The 20,328-nt window shown below is 39.0% G+C and overlaps 1 protein-coding gene across 9 annotated transcripts in view; it reads right to left on the minus strand.

Moving 5' to 3' along the window:
- Window positions 1-20,328, minus strand: part of GLIS3 (GLIS family zinc finger 3) — a 506,390-nt gene that overhangs the window by 481,235 nt on the left and 4,827 nt on the right. For 4 of the 9 annotated variants that reach the window (XM_067744278.1, XM_067744279.1, XM_067744273.1 and 1 more), the window contains exon 2: window positions 8,708-9,194. The exons of 2 other annotated variants lie outside the window; for them this stretch is intronic. In XM_067744278.1, coding sequence (XP_067600379.1) covers window positions 8,708-9,095 — 388 coding nt within the window. In that variant the 5' untranslated portion in view covers window positions 9,096-9,194. Of the gene's footprint in view, window positions 1-8,707; window positions 9,195-10,984; window positions 11,578-11,623; window positions 11,753-20,328 lie in introns of those variants that run through there. 3 more of the 9 variants (XM_067744276.1, XM_067744275.1, XM_067744277.1) reach the window with 2 other exon arrangements.

The raw sequence follows: 20,328 nt of genomic DNA on the forward strand, positions 1-20,328 counted from the left end.
CTTAATCAAGTAAGGAGGAACACTTTTAAAACAAATTGACACAAACACCTGCAACAATTTACTTGACAGTGATTTTCTGCTTCAGCTCACTGTTCTCTTCAAAATAAATATATACAGACACTACAATACTATATGGTAGAAATTATGGTAGACATAATTATGTCTTTCAGGAAATCGTACTCAACTGCCAAGAACCTAGCCTGCTGAGGCAAACCCTGTGCCAGAAAACCAAAACAACATCCTATAAAAGTACTTAGGGTTCCGAAGTCAGTGAGGCATGGGCTAAAATACTCATGTGTTCTTGGTCAAGTTACTTAATTTTTCCAAGCCTCTCTTTCCTCATGTTTTCAGTGGGGATACTTCACAGAGCTGGGAAGGATTAAATTAAAATATGTAAAGCTAAGCACAGTTATACAAAATATAAAGTGCTAAATAATTGCTAGCTCACTTATATCCAACCGTAGAACAACCAGAAACTGATATATTCTACCTAATAATATACAAATAATCACTCAATGGCCCCAAGAAATAATTTTGAAAGAAATAACTTACATGGGGCTAATCCTGTCAAGTAGGTTGAACTACTTTACCTTAAAGAAGTTGAGTAAGATGCCGAGTTTAAACACAATTAAACTTTCCCCTTAATGTAGGGCAACCCTGCCTTCATTCCAGCTCATCCTGGGTAGTCCTGGGCATAATTATTAATAGGGCCCCATTTCACTTTTGAAAGTGTCCTGGTTTGGATAATAAATTATATGATCACCCTATCTACAGTAAAATCTTTAGATGGAAGACAAACTTAAAAGATGTTATTTCATCTCAAGGCTTGTTTATTATGTTTTAATTTTTTTCTCTCTAGCTTTTGAGGCAAACCGTAAAAACAGAATTTAGGGTTCTACATCCACACAACAAGTAGCTTTTCAAACTGCCCAGACTTGGGAGTTATGACTAAGCTGGCCTTTACTTCAAAGGACAAATCCATGAATGAACAGGGTATTGAGATGAGGCCATTCCATCCAGCAGCAGGTGCTGTGGATTATGGAGAGCCATACTGCCCCTGTAATTAGGAAGAACAACACTTTACATGCGTCCGGCAGTTTACAGTGTAAAACGCATTCTCACATGTATCATCAAATTTAACTCTCAAGAGCAAACGCATTTTCTGTTCCACAATTTCATGCGTGCCTGAGATTTCCACACAAGTGGGTAACCACTTGGGAAACCTGAGTGCAGCTCACAAGCTCTCTGATGCTCACTTCTCCCTACCCACAATCCCCAGTCCCTGTCTTCCTCAGTTCCTTGACTCTTGCTTTCCATCCACTCCCAAGAATTTGAAACCCACGTTTTTGACCTTCTTCTCCCATTCTGAACCCTGCCCTCCAACTCCATCCCACCCTCAGGCCACGATGTCCAGGTTTGTTTACCAGCCTCATGAAACCGAAGCCAAAGATGAAAGGTGTTCTGGACACACTCCTACCAAAGACATGTCGCCAGGTCTGCCCTTTACCTAGACCCTGCCCATTGGGAAAGGAGCACAAGACATCACTCCCATTTTACAGATGAGAAAACTGAGTCAGGAAGATCAAGTGGCTTGCCCAATGTCACATACCAGCAAAGTGTGAACCAGATGTGGGTCTTCTGACTCTAGTGTCCATGCTCTTTCTCTTATACTAATGCTTCTCAAATTTCAGTGTGCACTTGCAAGGTCAGCAGCATAATTTACAGGGACCAAAATGAAAATGCTGGATCCCTTGTTCAAAAAGGAGGAAAATAGCATTTTCCTTTCTTCTCCCATCTCTTGACTTGCCGTGGTATTTTTTTATTTGCTATTTAACACTGGGCTACTTCCAAACAGGGATACTCACAGAGTGAATGCAGGCCTTCAAAGGTGCCCAGATCTTCACCCATGATTGGGCATGTGGGGCACACACATCTGACCCTGACTTCCCCACACCAATGCTCAGGTCCCTGCTGAGGGCAGAAGGCAGTAGTGGACACTGGGTGGGGCGAGGGAGCCAGTGGCCATCCTGGCCAGATGTGGAACTACGTATGAACTAAGACTCGAAGCTCCCCTCCCCCCGCAAGCTCCAGTGTCCAACCAGACTTCACTTACAAAACACAATTTCAGAGATAAAATTAGTAATAATGTCAAGTCAGTGACCCCAGAGCATTATACCCCAAGTACAGGGCACCCCTTCTGAGACAGGGCACTGTGCGGTCACCCTTAAGCCAGTCCTGAGCACAAGAATCACCTGGGATCTTTTAAAATGCAAGATCTGACTCAGCAAATCTGGGGTGGCCCTGGGACTGTGCATTTCTAACCAGCTCCCAGAGGATGCTAACACTGTTGGCCTCAGACTATCCTTGAGTATCAAGATTCTACACCACAAGTCTCATTTTTTAACCAGTTTATTATGTCAGAGCCAATTACACACCTTCTATTTCTTTCATTATTCAAATAATGCAGCCATGAAAATAGGTATTAAATATGTGTCACCATCCATTGTATCCTTAAAATCTGATGTGTCAGAAGTAGCAAATCTATTCATATATTTATGATATCCTCCGGCCTGGGTTTAAAAACTTTATGCTTGTACATATACCGATGTCACTCAGGTGGCCATCACACAAAGGCTTCCTGATTCCTGCTCAGGTAGACAATGCCCTCCCTGCTCAGAAGGACCTATTGTTGAAAAGTGTCAAGTACAATTTTCTAAAACAGGAGCAAGGGCCCATATCCTCAGCTCATGGATAGAAATGATGGCTGAACAGTTCTGAGTTTTTAAAGATATACTTTTTCAGGAATGGCAGCAACCTTAGACTCTACTGAAGAGAGGGGGCAAGATTTCTCTGAATTCCTGTAGCAGGAACTCTCAGATTATGGAGTCCTATTCAGTGGCAACCCATGCAGCACATGAAAAATGAGATCTCTAGAAAACTGAGCCTCAGTCTCTTCATCCCTAAAATGGGGCCAATTACACTTGCCTTAGCTCATGGGATTATGCCTTTGATAAAATCATATGAAACAGTCACTATGAAAGGTTATGAACTACAAAGTACTTTACAAATCCAAAGTTGTTGCTGTTTAACAGCCTTAGAAAATGCTATAGGTTACTAACAGATGTAACATTTCAAGGTCATGCCCCATAGCATTTGAGGTGTGTATAGAAGGTAGGGGTGTTAACAGAATATATTCTTTTAAAGGTGGAATGTTATGAGACTGACAAACCACTTTCATAACTGCCTGCCATTCAGTAATACTTGGAAATCCATCACCAATATGATTTATACTCAGCATCAATAAATCTCACAAAGTGAACCCTGTGCAGACCAAAGAGTAAACAATAGTGAACATTGTGTTTCACCTGTCTTGTTCGGCAAGATGAAATGAAAACTCTGGCTACCTCAACTGGAATAAAGCCTTTAGTATCTCACTGGTTTGGTTATTTTTGGAACCTTTTATGGAATATTAACTTTATTTGCTCTAATTCTGCAGGAAGCCACACTGGAAGTGCAAGGAAATATAAATGATTAAAAAGCAGAAGTAGGGGGGGAAAAAGTAACCACGTATTTTGCCCCAACTTTCTTAAGCTAATATATCAACTGTATCTCTTCAAAAATGTGGGATTCCCCAATTGCTATTCTTGCCCCACTTCTAACATGACTACACTCAACATGGTTCACTCACTGGTGTTAGCAGATTTTTTTTTATTGTCTGTTGTTTTACCAGAGATCAACATAAGTAAAGGAATGATATAGGAAAGTAACTTTTTAAATCAGTGGCAGTATTTTAAAATTTTCTGATGTAGCAGTGGGGGAAAACTATGAAGCTAGTTGACCCACTAACGAATCAAGCTCTAACCTAAGCCCCAGGTTATAAACAATTAAATTAGTAAACCACAAACAGTAAAGAATAAAAATAAAACTTGATGTATTATTTAAAGTACACTAGTTTTTAGACCTCCCAGGCTCACACGACACATTTTCTTAGACCAGGTCTTTATAAGAGACACCAGCCTTAAGTGACACAAAAGAGTTTTTAAATCGCAATTAGTTTAGTGTCCTTGGTTGATATTATTCTGCTTTTTCTGACCAACAATAATGAATAACCCACAAGCACTAATGAATAACTAACTCCCTTTGTCTCCAAGGACAGCAGAGCCCAACAAGAAATGTCATAGGCCCCGAAGAAAAATACAAAACCTTTACAATGAAAATCTTCCCAATTATATAGTTCTAGGGGTACTGCGAATGTGGAATTGTCTTAAATATTTAAATAGCTATGTCAAACGTGCTTATAGTGAGGATCATAAAACTGATTTCCCAGATGCTTTGAAAAATGCATTTCTCCCAGTCTAATTACAGTCTGTAACTGTTGAGCAGGAAGTAGGGAGAAGTGCCATTAGTGGTACAATTTAACTTAGATTCTGTACTCACCAATTCTAGGAGGGCCAGAAAGTTGCCAACTGCAGAAAGTCCTCCAGACTCAGTCACTCACCAGCAAAGATAAATATGAAAATTCTTATCTCAGCACATTAAAAATTGACATGTGGTAAGCAATCATTTTTAAAACGAATTTCTATATCTTAGAAATATAAAGCTACAAGTAACTTTTTTCTCTGTTGTAGTACAAAGCAAATAAACAAATACACTCATGTTCCTGAGAGCCAGGGCTCTCACTGACAAATTCACAATGAGGAAGTGTGAGGAAGAACTCTGTGATGTATTTTAACTGGAACTCATTATCTTGGTCTGGTGTATCTCCTCACTCTGTCCACAGAAAGGACCTAGAAGCAATGACACCCCAGAGCCAATAAGAACACCCTTTCATCCAGTTTCCCAAGTAACAATTCCCACTAAAAGGAACCTGAACTTTTTGGAAAAATAGCTGATTCCAGGTCTGGGGCAGGGAAGTACAAATGAGCCTAGAACATCTTGCTTTGTCTCAAACCAAGGAAGTACTTAATGGGAACATGTCAAAAGGACATAAGAACTGACTTGAAGGGGCTCCCATTGGCCAAATCTGGGACAGTTTGAGCATCAGAAAAAACAATGATGGTAGTGAATTATAGCACAGTGAATTTTTTAAAAGAATACATGAATCTGCAATGACTCTAAAAGAGAAGGGAAAGAAGCTCTCCCTTCTAGAAGAATACCAGATAATAAACCTAGAAGGAATGATAAAATCAGAAAATAACTATTATGCAATCAGCAGCATAACTGATTCATACAAGGATCATCAATAAATGCTATGAGGGCTTCCCTGGTGGCGTAGCGGTTGAGAGTCCGCCTGCTGATGCAGGAGACACGGGTTCGTGCCCCGGTCCAGGAAGATCCCACATGCCACGGAGCGCCTAGGCCCGTGAGCCATGGCCGCTGAGCCTGCGCGTCCGGAGCCTGTGCTCAGCAACGGTAGAGGCCCGAGTACCGCAAAAAAATAAATAAATAATTAAAAATGCTATGAAAGGCTGTTACAGAATAAGATATTCACATACGATTATTTGGATCCACATCATTCCCAAGGTTAAAATCCTTCCACCGCTTGTTAGTGTCCTCAAGATGGATCCAAACTCCTTGGTATGGCACTCATGACCCTTCATCTGGCTACTGCTTATTCTTTTCCAGCCTCATCTCTTACCAAAGTCTCCACACCTCCCCTCAATGTGAAACCAGATAGAAGTCCATGAAAATGCACCATGATCTCTCCCCTCCAGGTTTTGAGCGTGCTTTTCTCCCTACCCAGAGTAAGTTCCAGACAGCCCCTGCCCCTTCACACACACACAGAGGACATACTCTTCCATGATTGTAAGGCTAGCTCCTCATTCTTCAGGTGCCTGCCTAGATACCCTACTCTCCTCCCAGATCCACTTTTCAAGCACCGGCTGGGAACCCCTCCCAATGTTGCCATATCACCCTGAGTGTATCTCTACCAAAGCCTTAACTATGCTTTATTCTAACTGCCCATTTATTTTTTCTGAGTTCTCAACTCCTTGAGGGCCAGGACTATGTTTTATTGGTTATTATATCCCCAAAACAGTGGCTCACCCATAACATATGCTCAATAATTATTTGTAGAGCAAATGATTGGATGAAGCTCAAACAGTCCCAGATCACCATTCTCAAACAGTTACTGGCTTAGTTTAGGAATTGTTATCCAAGATGTGAAAGGGACACATTCAGCCACTCCTGGCACCATCCAGACCACTAGTGGTATCCAAGCTGCAAGGCAAGGGGGAATAATAATACAGTTGTCCTCAACCCCTTACCCATGCCCATGCATGCCCCAATCATGCAGATCCAGAACAGGCACTGCAAACTTTTAAGCTGAGCAAGGAGCCAGAAAACAGAAAAGAAGAGAATCAGGAAGCAGTTCTAATTTTCACATGAGTTCCAAGATGTATTAACCCTGATAGTTCGTTATTCCTTAAGTACCTGAAGCATTTTTTATAAACTACGATTATAATTATAACCACTTCTAATCACTATTAAAGTAATATTCCCAAACTCCTTATTGCCTGGCAGGGCTTATGTTACTTATTCTTTCTAGACCTTAGTTCCCTTATCAGTTAATCAACAATAGCATACAACTCAGGGCTGTCGTGAGGAATAACTATGTACTGGAAAGCACTTAACATGGTGCCTGACACATGCTAAGTTATGATATAATAACTGCAAGTTATTAATTTTATCACCATTATTATTGCCAGTCAGGATTTCAAACACAAGTATATATAAAAGCAAGCTACAGTTCACTAGTCAAGCATGAGCTGAAAGATTTTACTGGGCCTCAGTCCCTGAAAATACAAACACATGAACTTGACATTAAGAACCTTAGCTCGCCACGTCATGAACATAGCAACCTGACAATGACGGAGCTATTTCAGATGCAGCCCCCAGGGAAAATTTTTCCTACACTTACACTAAATATCAGTAGCTCTGAGAAATAAAACACCTCAAAACCAAGCCTACACCAAAGTAAGTAAAAAAAGAAAAGAAAAAGTTACACACGTTTACTTTTTTTTTTTTTTTAAGCTACCCATTTATACCAACTTCTCCATATACAGAAATACACAGACACTAAAACAAAAAACTTTTGGGTTACTTGCCTGATATAAATCATTATTCATCATAATTGGATAAGTTATGAGTTAACTGGGTGAATGGCTACTCACAAGGCTGCTAGTAATTTTATTTGGTGGTATAAACACTTAGTATAAACATTTAAAACTAAATGCTAAAAATACCTAAAGGAATATATAATCATGCTATTTTACATAACAGAGCTATATTTTACATGGGATACATACTCCTTCTTTTTCTAGCCCCAATACACATATCATTAGCAATATAACCTCATTAAGTCAACAACAGTTTCTAGAGAGAGCATGTCACTCACATAATTTGTTATTCTCCAAAAATTATTCTTAATTTAAAATGTATGGTAATTCAAACACTGCTTAATTAAAAGCATTCTCTCTGCATTTCAAATTAACAAGTTTTTTCTAGTTCTCAACAAGCACAAAAATACATCTTTTCATTATACTCTTCTAGCTGCCTACTCTCTTGTCACTAGCTGTATTATAAAAATTATAGGTTTAGGGACTTCCCTGGTGGCGCAGTGGTTAAGAATCTGCCTGCCGATGCAGGGGACACGGGTTCGGTCCCTGGTCCAGGAAGATCCCATATGCCACAGAGCAACTAAGCCCGTGCGCCACCACTACTGAGCCTGCGCTCTACAGCCCGCGAGCCACAATTACTGAGGCCCGCATGCCTAGAGCCCGTGCTCTGCAACAAGAGAAGCCACCACAAGGAGAAGCATGCACACCACAACGAAGAGTAGCACCCCCCGGGCTTCCCTGGTGGCGCAGTGGTTGAGAGTCCGCCTGCTGATGCAGGGGACGTGGGTTCGTGCCCCGGTCCGGGAAGATCCCACATGCCGCGGAGTGGCTGGGCCCGTGAGCCATGGCCGCTGAGCCTGCGCGTCCAGAGCCTGTGCTCCGCAACGGGAGAGGCCACGACAGTGAGAGGCCCGCGTAACGCGCAAAAAAAGAAAAAAAAAAAAAAGAGTAGCACCCCCCACTCAATGCAACTAGAGAAAGCCTGTGCACAGCAACAAAGACCCAATGCAGCCAAAAATGAATAAATAAAATTTTTAAAAATTATAGGCTTTGCTCTTAGAATAATTTTTTATCATTTTATGTACTAGTTCCTCATTTTATTGGCTGTTAAAATTTCTCCCTTTTTAATCCTTTTCCTTCCAAACACCATCTTTCTTCTAGCATCCAACTAACATAATGACAGTTCCAGCCACCCATCTCCTCCATGGCCTGCAGAATCCAGCCCCTGGTAAGCCAAGGCAGAGCTCTGTGTATCCAGAGGGCAGGATCATACTAAACTTGCTCTTGCCCTTCCTCTGCCACCACCCACCCTACCTCCCTGTTTCCAATCTTTCTATCTCATCTTCCACTCTATTTCACAGTCCCATGAGATGACACATTTACCACTGTGGTGCCCTCACCCTCACACGTATGTACACGTGTACACGTCCACATCCTTTCCTAGAAAGCTACATATCATTATGAGACTAACAACTTTGACCCTGACACTGAATCATGTATTTTTCCATTGGATTTGCTGGCAGAGAAGAGACAAGGAGGAGAAAAAAAATAGTGTCCACTTTTAAAAGATCCCAAAAAGACAATCCTACCTTTCCCAGATTTTGGAGGAAAGGGGCTTCCAAACTCCTGTTGCTTTGGCTTTAAAGTGTGTGGCCCTGACATGCCTCCAGTCTGGGTGACCTGGAAACGTGGCTTCCCACTGGTGAGCACTTGTCTCCTGGGGCTCAAGGCAGGCAGATGGATGGGGCTCTCATTCATGTTGCTCTGAGGAGCCATCCCTCCTCCTGAGGGCATCTTGAGATGGAGGCTGTTAGCAAGGCTTCCAATGGCAGGGCTTGGTGTGCTGCCACAGGATGAGGGGCCAGGAGTCCCCGAGTGGGCTCGAATGGGAGGAATATGTTGGCCACTGACCATCCCGGGCCCCTGTGGGGTTCCTGATGTCCGGTGGAGATTCATGCTGCATGACCTTCCATTCATTCTGACAAAACCTGTAGCCAGGTTGGTCAAATATCCAATGACACTAATGATTCCTTTCAGGCAAAGTCCAATAAGTTATCCATGGTGTGGTTTATTAGCCTGTTTAAAAAAATAAATGCAGGCATTTTTAAAAGTAAAAACGAAAATAAATTACAACGAGTTTTCAACCTGTGTAGCATTCATATCAGGAAGAAAAGAAGCACTCTCAGCAAAACGGTCTTTTATGTAGAACAGGGTTATCTAATACATGGTTCATTGTCAGACACTCTCCCCTCCTGCACTCGTTGTAGACACGGATTATGGATCACTGCACTGTTTTTTTTTGCCAATGAACCCTTCTCAATACAGTGCTCTTGGCAACTATAACCAATCTACTGGTGCCAGCTTGCAAAACGAAACTTATTTTGCTCCGTAGTGGATTTGTCGGTACTAGCTCACATTTGCTACAGTGCATCCTGGGAAACCCAAAAGCATCACCTTCATGAGCTGTGAGACTAGTGCTTCAAAGATTCCAGTAAACAAACAAAAAGCCAATACAGGGCTTCCCTGGTGGCGCAGTGGTTAAGAATCTGCCTGCCAATGCAGGGGACATGGGTTTGAGTCCTGGTCCGGGAAGATCCCACATGCCGCAGAGCAACTAAGCCTGTGCGCCACAACTACTGAGCCTGTGCTCTAGAGCCCGCACGCCTAGAGCCCGTGCTTCACAAGAGAAGAAGCCACCGCCATGAGAGGCCCGCACACCGCAACGAAGAGTAGCCCCCGCTCACCGCAACTAGAGAAAGCTGCACAGCAACAAAGACCCAGTGCAGCCAAAACTAAATCAAGAAAAATTTTTAAAAAGCCGATATAACCTCTAAAAGAGATTATGAGGACATTAAACCATCTCAGATTTTTACTCTATGAGCAATCTTTTTCACAGTCCCTAGATTTACAAAGGATAAAAAAATAGGCATGGGAATCTCACAAAGGCTTCATATATCCATATATCCAAATATTCACAGCAGCGTTAGAGTCTTGGTTCTATACTGATCCTGAGTTATGGGGAAGGAAATAGAATCAACATCACAATACTCTCATCTTCCAGTAAGATCTTAGAAAAGGAAAAGGCTGTGTGAAATGCTTTATGGAAAGCATAAGGACAAAACAACCCTTCTAAAGGTGAGTATGTTCATCATGCACCACACACAGTAAACTGACAGTAGTTCCATGAAGCTTCCATCTGCCATCTTACCACTCCCTTCCTCAAGTGGCAGAGGGAGAACCAAAAGTAGTGACGTGGCCACAGGACATCATCATCCATCCATATATAATAATGTCAGTACTTCCTGGTTATAAATCATTAGGAAAGGCCTTTTCCTCCCTTGATCCACAGTTCCCCAAAATGTGTGTAATAACATGACTAAGTGCCACTACTCCAAATAAATGACCGACATAGTCACAATCTGTATTCTTTTATACAGACATGATAGTCATGGAAAGAAGCCAAAGCTGAACAAACACAAGAAATACAGACTGAGTGCAAAGTAGTAATGGCCAGATATCCTCAACTGGATGATTCCCATTTTTTCTCTATGATCCACTCAATGTCTTAGACGAATATTTCCAACTCAACTCCCAAATGAATGTTCCATAAATCATCAAGTACAAGATATCAAGAACAGCAAACCTTTTGTGAAGAATTTTTTTTTACTGTTTTAGAAAATCAAAAATACAGGTATCCCTTGCTTTTCAAAATTTCACCTTACGCCACTTTGCTTTTACAAAACTTACCTAAGTACCTCTAACCAAAAGAAATTTGAGGAGGATTTTCACTTTTATGAAAAAAGGTGAAAAGCAAAAACAGCTTTAGCATTTGTTCTGCAGGGGGCCATTATAGAGGCAGTACTCACCCCAAGCAGTGAGAGTGCTCCTTCGCTGGGAACTACGCTCAGCATCTCAACTTCAAGCCTCCAGAGCATTGAACTGTGTCTGTGAACATCTGTGCTTTATCTCATTTTATTTTGTGCATCCCTTAGCAACATGTGTCCTAAGGTAATTCCTTCTTCGTTTTATGCCATTTCAGCTGATGAAAGATTTCATAGGAACACTCTACTTTCAGATAGCAGGGGAAACCTGTAGTATTTAATTTTCAAGCCAAGCACTCACTGTGCCTTCTGCAAAGCTGAGTGTGTATGCCCATATGTTGAGGAACTTCCAAAATTACCAACAATATAAAACTGGAATGTTTTCTTCACCTTTATCAAGTCTCCATTTTATTAAGAATTCTATCAGTCTGTCACATTTAATACTGACATGCCTCCTCGGAAAAAATCCTAGGTCTCACTCCTGTCCTTCCCTCCACTACAGTTGCCAAGAAGGGACAAATAAATCTAATGAAGATTATCCAAAACTGCATCATTTAAGTTTGTTTATGGAACAATAAGAAATGAACCCTGGTACCAGACAGGTTGTAAGGTTTTTTTTTTAATTATGGAAAAATTCCAATGCCTTTTCTGCTGCATCCATTTAGAAGAACTCAAGTATACTACCAGCTGTCTGTTGATTCACTGGTTGATTGTGGGCAAGAGTCATTTAATGTCTCTGTGCTTTGCCAGATGATATTGGCCATCTATTCTCCATTCATTGATAAAACAGTGTTTTCTGAGGCACTTTGAACCCTGCAAAAGAAAGCACTTATTCAGTACTAACCAAAAAAAAAAAAAAAAAAAAAAAAAGGCAAAATAAATATGTTGTATTGGCAATTCGTTGAAAATGAGGAATTATCCAACATGACTGGAAATATGAGTCACTAAGACCATGGGCCAAGTGACAAGTTTCTGCAGATTTGCAGACTATGCCCATTTCCAGGTTTTTTAAAAATAAGGGAGTCGATTTTGGCATCAAGATCATATATAAGCAGGAATTCTCATAAAAAATCTGGGTAAAAACATATAAGTAAGGGCTTCCCTGGTGGCGCAGTGGTTGAGAGTCTGCCTGCCGATGCAGAGGACACGGGTTCATGCCCCGGTCCGGGAAGATCCCACATGCCGCGGAGCGGCTGGGCCTGTGAGCCATGGCCGCTGAGCCTGCACGTCCGGAGCCTGTGCTCTGCAACGGGACAGGCCACAACAGTGAGAGGCCCGCATACCGCAGAAAAAAGAAAAAAAAAACATATAAGTAAGTACTCAGCATTTGGTTAGATCATTAAGAAGGTGAGTTTGTAAGAAGGAAAAATAATTAAAGAACTGAGAATTTAATTATCAGAACTCATACCTGCCCGGATATTTATTTTATTTTTATTTTTTATAAATCACACTCCTGTTTTAAATAGCTTTAGGGTGAAAGTAAAAACAACAACAAAAATGTACTTAAATTTTATTACTAAAAAAGCAATAGCCAGAAAGTAAAGTGATTAATACCATAAAGAAAAACCAATAGGTCAATGGTGTGTGAGCTGAGAAAAACCAGCCTCAAGACAAAAATAAAATAAACTGTATGAGAAAATATGCCAAATAATCCAGTTTTCACATTAATTACACCAACAAATTTTTTAAGCATTAGACACCAGAATTTAAAAATCAATTTGTTTATTCATATTATATAATATTTTACGTGCTTTTTGGCCAGGTCATATGATCATAATTCTAAGCCCACTTGGTAACAAAAAAGGAATAAACAGCTAACTTTTAAGAAAGACCCATCCTCACTGAGTCGGAGTGAATAGAGTACTCAACTAGAAGTTAGGACACCTAACTAATTGTGTTCTAATTCTAATTGTTCTAATTGTGGCAAATCATTTACAACATCTCTGGACAGTTTTTCATCCACAAAATGAAGAATCTGGTGATAATCACTTGAAATTTTGTTCTTCCAGATAATTAAGAAAAGGAAGATTATGGAAAATACTCATTAACTACGATGAAGGATAAATATGTAGATTTTTATACCTATGGCACTTAAGTCAAAGGGATTGGGTGGATATGAAAGCAAAAATAACAGTAATCTCTACTGTCTCCATCACATCAGAGATGTGCTGAAAGACAACACCCACCTTGAAAAATGAACATTGGGTTAAATTTTCCTACACTTTGCCAGAAAGTAAAATCACAACTAATCACTATCAAAACCTGACTGGTAGGATTCCACTGGAAGAGCATCTTTCTATTTAAAAACTTAATCAAGTTCTCCACCATTACTTTCTCCTCTGTCCTCCATCCAACTACTCTAAACCTAAGCATCAACAGAAAAAAAGAAGAAAAAGGAAAAGCATGGAACCCCCGGAAGTATAAATTTAGGGTACTTTGGATCTGACATATTAATACATTAGATTTTTAATACTCCTTTGGTTCTAACAATGAAAATGTTCATTCATCCTGCTATATGAGTCAACATAAGTTAATAAATCTTTCCTTTCGGCCACTTGAAAACTCTTAAAACACATTCCTGTAAGTCAAGTCAGAGAGGAAGTTACTTAACTCCTAAGAAAACCAAGGCACAAAATCACTTAATGATAATTTCATTAGATTTCTGGAAAAGCTATGACTTTAATCAAAATACAAGATCATGACTCTACCTTCTACCCAAAGCTCAAGGCACTGTGCCGTGTGGATTAAAAGATTACACAGAACAATGTTAACTCATCCCTTCAAGAAAATTCCAAAAACACGAGTTCTATAATGTCTATTTACAGCCAAAAGCCCTTTCTTAGTTAATATTATTAACAGACTCATCTAGAGTCATAATTCATCTGATGAGCCAGTTAATTATTAATTTTCATACATCATTTCATTTCCTTAGGCTACATTTAGCCTTTGTTACATTTTCCATTCCTTATGCCACAAGCATTTCTTACCCTGCATAGAAAACCTGATAATGAGACACAAAATGCCTGTCAGCAAACAAACTGCTCCTGGGCTGGCTTCTTATATATACGTCTAAACCATCTAAAATAGAGTTTTTATTGATTCTTTTTATTTTTCCCGCTTCGGGTTAATGATTGTATAATTTCATTAACATTGCCTTTTCAACATCACTGCCTTGATCACTAATAGGCCCCTGCTATTCCCATGGGTTTCTCTAGTTACAGCTTTGTAGCCAGAAGAATATAGAAATGAAAAGCCTATTGATAGATAATATAAGGTATTCTCGTGCACTGCTGCAGTGTGAAGCACGTTTTGCAATTCAATCAAGGACAGATAGAGCTGAATGTTCTTAGATCCTAGGAGTTCATTTTAATAAGCAGAATGTACCTTGTCTTAACACAGGTGACTGACTCCTCAGAAAAGATTGTATAAACAAACACCAATCGTGTAAGTCATTTTATTGGCAACAATATAAACACAGCTATATTAGATGTCACCAATAAATCAAAATTATTCTTGTCTGCAATTTTAACAAGAGGAAAGTGCAAACATGTGCCTGCGAAGCTGGAGGATACTATAGAGGAAATGCACTGGATGCATACAATATCATTTCTCTAAACTGAAAGTATATTAAGTAACCAGCAACAAAGTTTAGTTGATCATTTCCGTGTTTTCATAACTTTATACAGTGAGACTGACACTCTCACAGACTTTACAACAGAGGTCACACAGAAACAGGGATGGAATAATTCCATATTTGGGATGTGGAGTGGAAACTTGGGGAGGTTACACCTTGTAACTAGTACATATAGACCGTATAGTCACTTGGGCACTCCCAAGGTCTAATATATGTAATTCGAGAATATTAACATATTTATTTTGAATACTAAGATGTTTATAGCTATTACTCAAGCAATATAATCACCAATAAAATGAAATCAAAGAAGTTTAGCTTTGAGTTATACCATACTTTACTTAAAAGTATGAAGACAAATCAGTGTTCCCTTCAGAAATTCAAGACCATTCTACCAAAGACCACTCAGAAAAGATTATATAATGAACTTATGGATCCCATCTAATAGAATTCCTGACTCTGTTTTAATCTGTGATTACAACTCTTTGCTATCGAATTAGAGATATACACATTTTAACTTTTTATATAAAATTTTCTTAAAAATAAAAATAATCTTCCCTAAATTTATAGAGTAAAATATCTGGCAGTGCCTTTTTAATCAAATTTAGTGGCTACGATACTAAAAATGTGGGTAGTCATTATGGACAGGACACTGAGGAAAGGAAGGAAAGGGAAAGGGAGAAGAGGGACAGAAAGAAGGAGAGAGAAGGAAGGGGAGGGGAAGGCAGTGCTAAAAAATGACCAAATCTAATGCAGGAATTTATTCTGTAGTTAGTTAATCCTAACTTAAAAATCAGAAGCAGCATTGAGAACATTCCACACGATGCTAGTGATTACGGATATCTGGAAGAAATATAGAACCTTCAAGAAAATACTGCTGGAGGGCATTATTAGAAGTTCAATAACCTCTCTTAGAATCTACTTTCCACACTTCAATGCATCTATGCAACTCTCATATCCCCCTAACTTACTAAATGTCACTATTTTTAGTAGCAATTACCTACAAGTGTTTCATCAACTTTGCCTCAGTCATGAACTCATCAATGAGTACAGAAAGTTCTAGAAAAATATGGCCCTACCAAAAAACGGCAACAGAGAGGGGGATAGTTAGGGATTCCCTTAGTCAGCTGCAAGAAATCACACACAATGAGAACGAACTTGAAACCAAAAAGCTTTTTGAGACAAACATAGGTAAGTTCAGAAAGGTAACCATGCCTTGGCCCATGCATTGGCCCAAGGTGAATATGGGCCATAAGTTCCTAGATCTATGTTTAACAAAGTAATGTTTCTAAAGCACTGTTTTTCAAATTGACGGCAATCCATTGGTGAGCCCTGAAATCAATTATTCAATGGCAAAACATTTTTTTAATGAAATAGAACCAACTAGAATAAAACAGAAGCTATCAATGTGCATCAAATATATTAATGGTTAAGAATTGTTTCCTTTTAATGATTTGTGGGTGTATATGTCTGCATATCTATATGCATATAGTGTATTCTGGGTAAGGTGAAAAATATATTTTCTGGTGGGTTGCAGACAAAAAAGCATAAAAGCTACTGTTATGGAAGCATTTGGACTATCTGCCTGCCCAGGTACTTAACAGGAATATCTGTAGACATAGACAGAATTAAACAACCAAAGTAAAACAAATACCATAATATAGCCGTAATAAAGAAAAGATCTAAATGTTTGACATTTTTAGCTTTATGAAAAATAAGGCTTAAATCACACAAAGCTACACTCCTACCACTGTTATCTTTCACTTTATCTTTTATTTAGCATCAACTGATCAACTGTGCTCTACAAATATCAATTAACCAACTGACTACCAGAATCAGGATCAAAATGACTGACAATTTTATATCTTCCTTGTTCTAAAGGGTACATGACCTTCCCTGGAATAAAACTTCACTTTTACAGTGATAAAGAGGGAAAGTATAAATTAACACATAACTGCCTTTGAGAACTGACTTTTTTTTGAAATCTGTTCTTAATACGAGTTAACCATCAGATCCTATGAAGAGGAATTTGAAATGGAAAAACGAACACATTCCCAGTGATGTCACCACTGAATTAATTACCTGAATTGCAAAGAGTGAACAAACACCACATGGCCATGGTTTGAGACACAAAGCCTTCTTCAGAAATATAAAAGAAAAGTAACTGGCTGGAGATTTTTCTTTAAAAAAAAAAAATCCATCCTCACACAAGGAGATACACAGGTTGTAAAATACGGCAAATGAAAGTGCATTCTTTGTCACCTAGTATGTATAAATAACTACTCAGCCCATATGAATAGCTATTTGCAAAGCTAAAACTCACTATATGTTCAAAAGGATAATAAACATCTACCTATGGAAGATTCTAGAAATAAATTGAATTTAGCACTCATTAAACCAAATATTCAAATATATTAAATTATCCCTATCACTTGTGTAACTGAGTGATTTCTTTCCTTCAGTGTAGTTAGTTATTCCTTAAAAGTAACCAATGTAACTATTTTTAGCTGTTGGTAGACAGAAGTTTTATACAAGTTAAATTATGTTCACTGACATCACTGCAGAAGTATGAATGTCCACAACAATGACTAGGCCCTTAACCAACATGACAACATATTTATTTAAAAAAAAAAAAAAAACCCTACATGAATGACTCAGTCAAGTTACAGACAGAAGTGGAATCTATTGGTCATGCTGCAAAGGTTGAGAAAACATTAATCCATTTCTTCACACACAGGAATAACAAGAATTCATATATAGGCCTGGCATCTGGTTACTTTTGTGTGTACAGTATTCAGCAGGCCTAGAAATGAAACTTCATAGATCTGGCTCAGAACTTCTGAAATAACTGACAATGAGAAAGCCTGACCTTTTTATCAAGGAGCCTGGGATGGGGTCTGATCTTGCACTATAATCCTATCTGCCCATCTGCAGTTCAGCAAGGCTTGCTGCACCTGAAGGAATGTGTAGTTGTTCCCATTCTTGGCCTGAAGAGATCATGTCAGACAAGAATGGCCCCCACCAGCTTTCTTTACTTCAAGTCTGCTTTCAACTACTTAGAGCCTTCATGATTCCAGTTTTACAAATAAATCCCCTGATTTTGTTCCCACAGTAGAAAATGATTAGATCCTTGTTTCTGTTCATCCTACATACTGCCTTTGAGTCCACCTGAGTGGTGTTTCCCCTCCTCCCTTCTTTTGCCCTCTGTTTCCCCAAATCCAGATTCTATTCAACCTCCAGGCCCACCCCACCTTAGGCCTTCTCTGATCCTCTCTTAATCCCTCTGTCTCTGATCTGTAAAATGGTGAGAATTACACTGTTGTACCTAGTTCACAGCATTATAGAATATTAAATGAGATAATGCACGTTACTTGTTTAGCACACTGTCTGGTACATAGAAGGATCCAATAAATGTTGACTATTTCACTCTATGTACACCTCCTTTAACATTCATAACTTTCTGCATTGCCTTATAGTTATTTGCCTATGTTTCATCTTCCTGTCTAAATTCTAATTTCATTAAGTTTTAGGACTGTGTCTAAATTACCTCTGAACTCTCCCCAGCCCTTATAGGTACACAGATTATTTTATATTATACCTTTATATTTATATTTTTCACACTACCTGTGTCACACATATTGACTTTTCATATACATTTATGCACATATATTTATTATATTTATAGTTATCACACTGTACTGCTTATTTATACTGAAAAGCATAGTATAAATGAAATATATAATTATATATTTATACATTAATATCCTATATTTATCATTTATTGCCTGAATAAATATAGTCTAAGTAAGGTGTGACCATAAAATCATGAACCTTACGCTCTGTGCCTTGTTGAACCAGTTTAATTACAGTTGTGTGCTTCCTGGTCTATTCCTCCCAGTCTATTCCTTTCTTTATTAGAACAAAGCAGCATAAAAACTCCATCTCACTCTTCTGAGCCGGCATATTATTCTTGTCTTTACCTTGGCATACTCGTGAACAATGAGAAATCCTAACTAAAAGTCACAAAACAAATACAGTCATTTCAGTACTTTCACCCAGGCGCTTCTTTGCATGTTGGGGGAGTGGGGGGGGGGGTGTGCTATCCCTAACAGAGAGACTGCCGAATGCATTCTGGGCTGTCACGGTGGTAGCTGCTCCTCAGCATTCTCCTTGCTCACCCTAAGCTGGCTTCACTCATGTTCAGTCTCCCTAATCAGACAGTCATTAGGATGGAGAATAGGGCTTCTGCTTCTGTCAGCGTTTTTCCTTAATTCTGTCATATTAAGTAACGCCTGACCAACCAATTTCTGCAAGCCAAAATGTTCCCCTAAACTTTAAAGGGGAGTCCAAATTATTTGACCTACTAAAAGGTTGTTATATCAGCAAAAGAAGCCAGACCCAAGGGTGCATATTGAATTATCCCATTTACATAAGGTATTAAAAAGACGGGCAACATTATTACATCTCGTAGAAGTTAAGGCAGTCATTACTCTTGAGGAGAACACAGTGACTGGAAGGGCTGGGGGAAGACAGTGATGAGAAGAGAGTAAGAGTGATGTTTCTGGGGTGTTGGTAATGTTCCATTTCTTAATCCAGATGCTAGTTATTCAGTTGTGTTCAGTTTGTGAAAATTCATCAAGCTTAAGATGTATGTACTTTATCAATATTTTATTTTATCTCAATAAAAATATTTTATCTCAATAAAAATTTTGGACTTTGTGTCAACTCTGCCTCAAGTAAGTGGAAAACTAGGAAAACTTGGAATTTGAGCATCTTTTAATCAAACTACATGTTAATGTCATTTCAAAGACTTTATTGTAAGTTTTATCCTCCTGGAAAGAGTAAGGCAGCATGGTTATATTGCACAGATTTCCTATGTGCCGTTTATTTATGTTTTAAATTTATTTTCAGTCCTGATTGAGTCTATGAGCCAACCAAACTTTAAGAAAAGTTAAATGTTAAGTCTTGTATTTCAATCTTCCTTATAATATCCTCTACAGAAAATAATTACACAGAAAATGACTTCTCCAAGGAAGAGAATGTGCACAGGATGCCATTTCCTGAATTATCTCCTTCAAGAAGTACTCCTTCTATACTCTGGAAGAACTACAAATTAACATTACAACTCCAGAGATCAATAACTACAATATGAGAGAGACAACACCAGAAAGAATGTCCTCAAATTAATTTACTAGCAGGAAAGAACACTCAGAGAAAAAAGACTAAGAACACTGAGCTCTCTTCTGAAATGATGGAAAGACCACTTTCTGCCATATAAATGAAGGTAGGGCTGGTACATGATCAGTTCCTCCCAAGCAAACCAACCGACCCCCCAAGTATTCAATTTCTGACAGACTCTTTACTATTAAGGAACTTGTATGTTATCGGGAACCAGAGAAAAGATGCTCTCTCAAACTGGCCTAATGTGAACCAAGGAGAGATGGAGTTACAGCAGCAATTAGATTTAACTATTCACACTGCAGGATTACTGAGTCCTCTGGGTAACAAAGGAAAGGACTTCAACTACCAACAAGGAAAGGTGTTTGAAAGTAACTGGAAAAGAAATCCCCACTCTTCCTTTCCAAGGTAGTGTTAGGGCTAATCTGGCTGCATAGACAACTAGTGAAAACATATGAAAACTGTAAAGCATTCAAAGGCGATCATTAAACTTCAACAGTTCCCAATTGCAAAAATAACATCACACTCTCCTGTCTCTAAGTGGCTTCAAACAGTCATTGTGGCAGATCCTTTTTCTACA

Source organism: Pseudorca crassidens, chromosome 7 (assembly GCF_039906515.1).
Source record: "Pseudorca crassidens isolate mPseCra1 chromosome 7, mPseCra1.hap1, whole genome shotgun sequence".
Lineage (NCBI taxonomy): Eukaryota > Metazoa > Chordata > Mammalia > Artiodactyla > Delphinidae > Pseudorca > Pseudorca crassidens.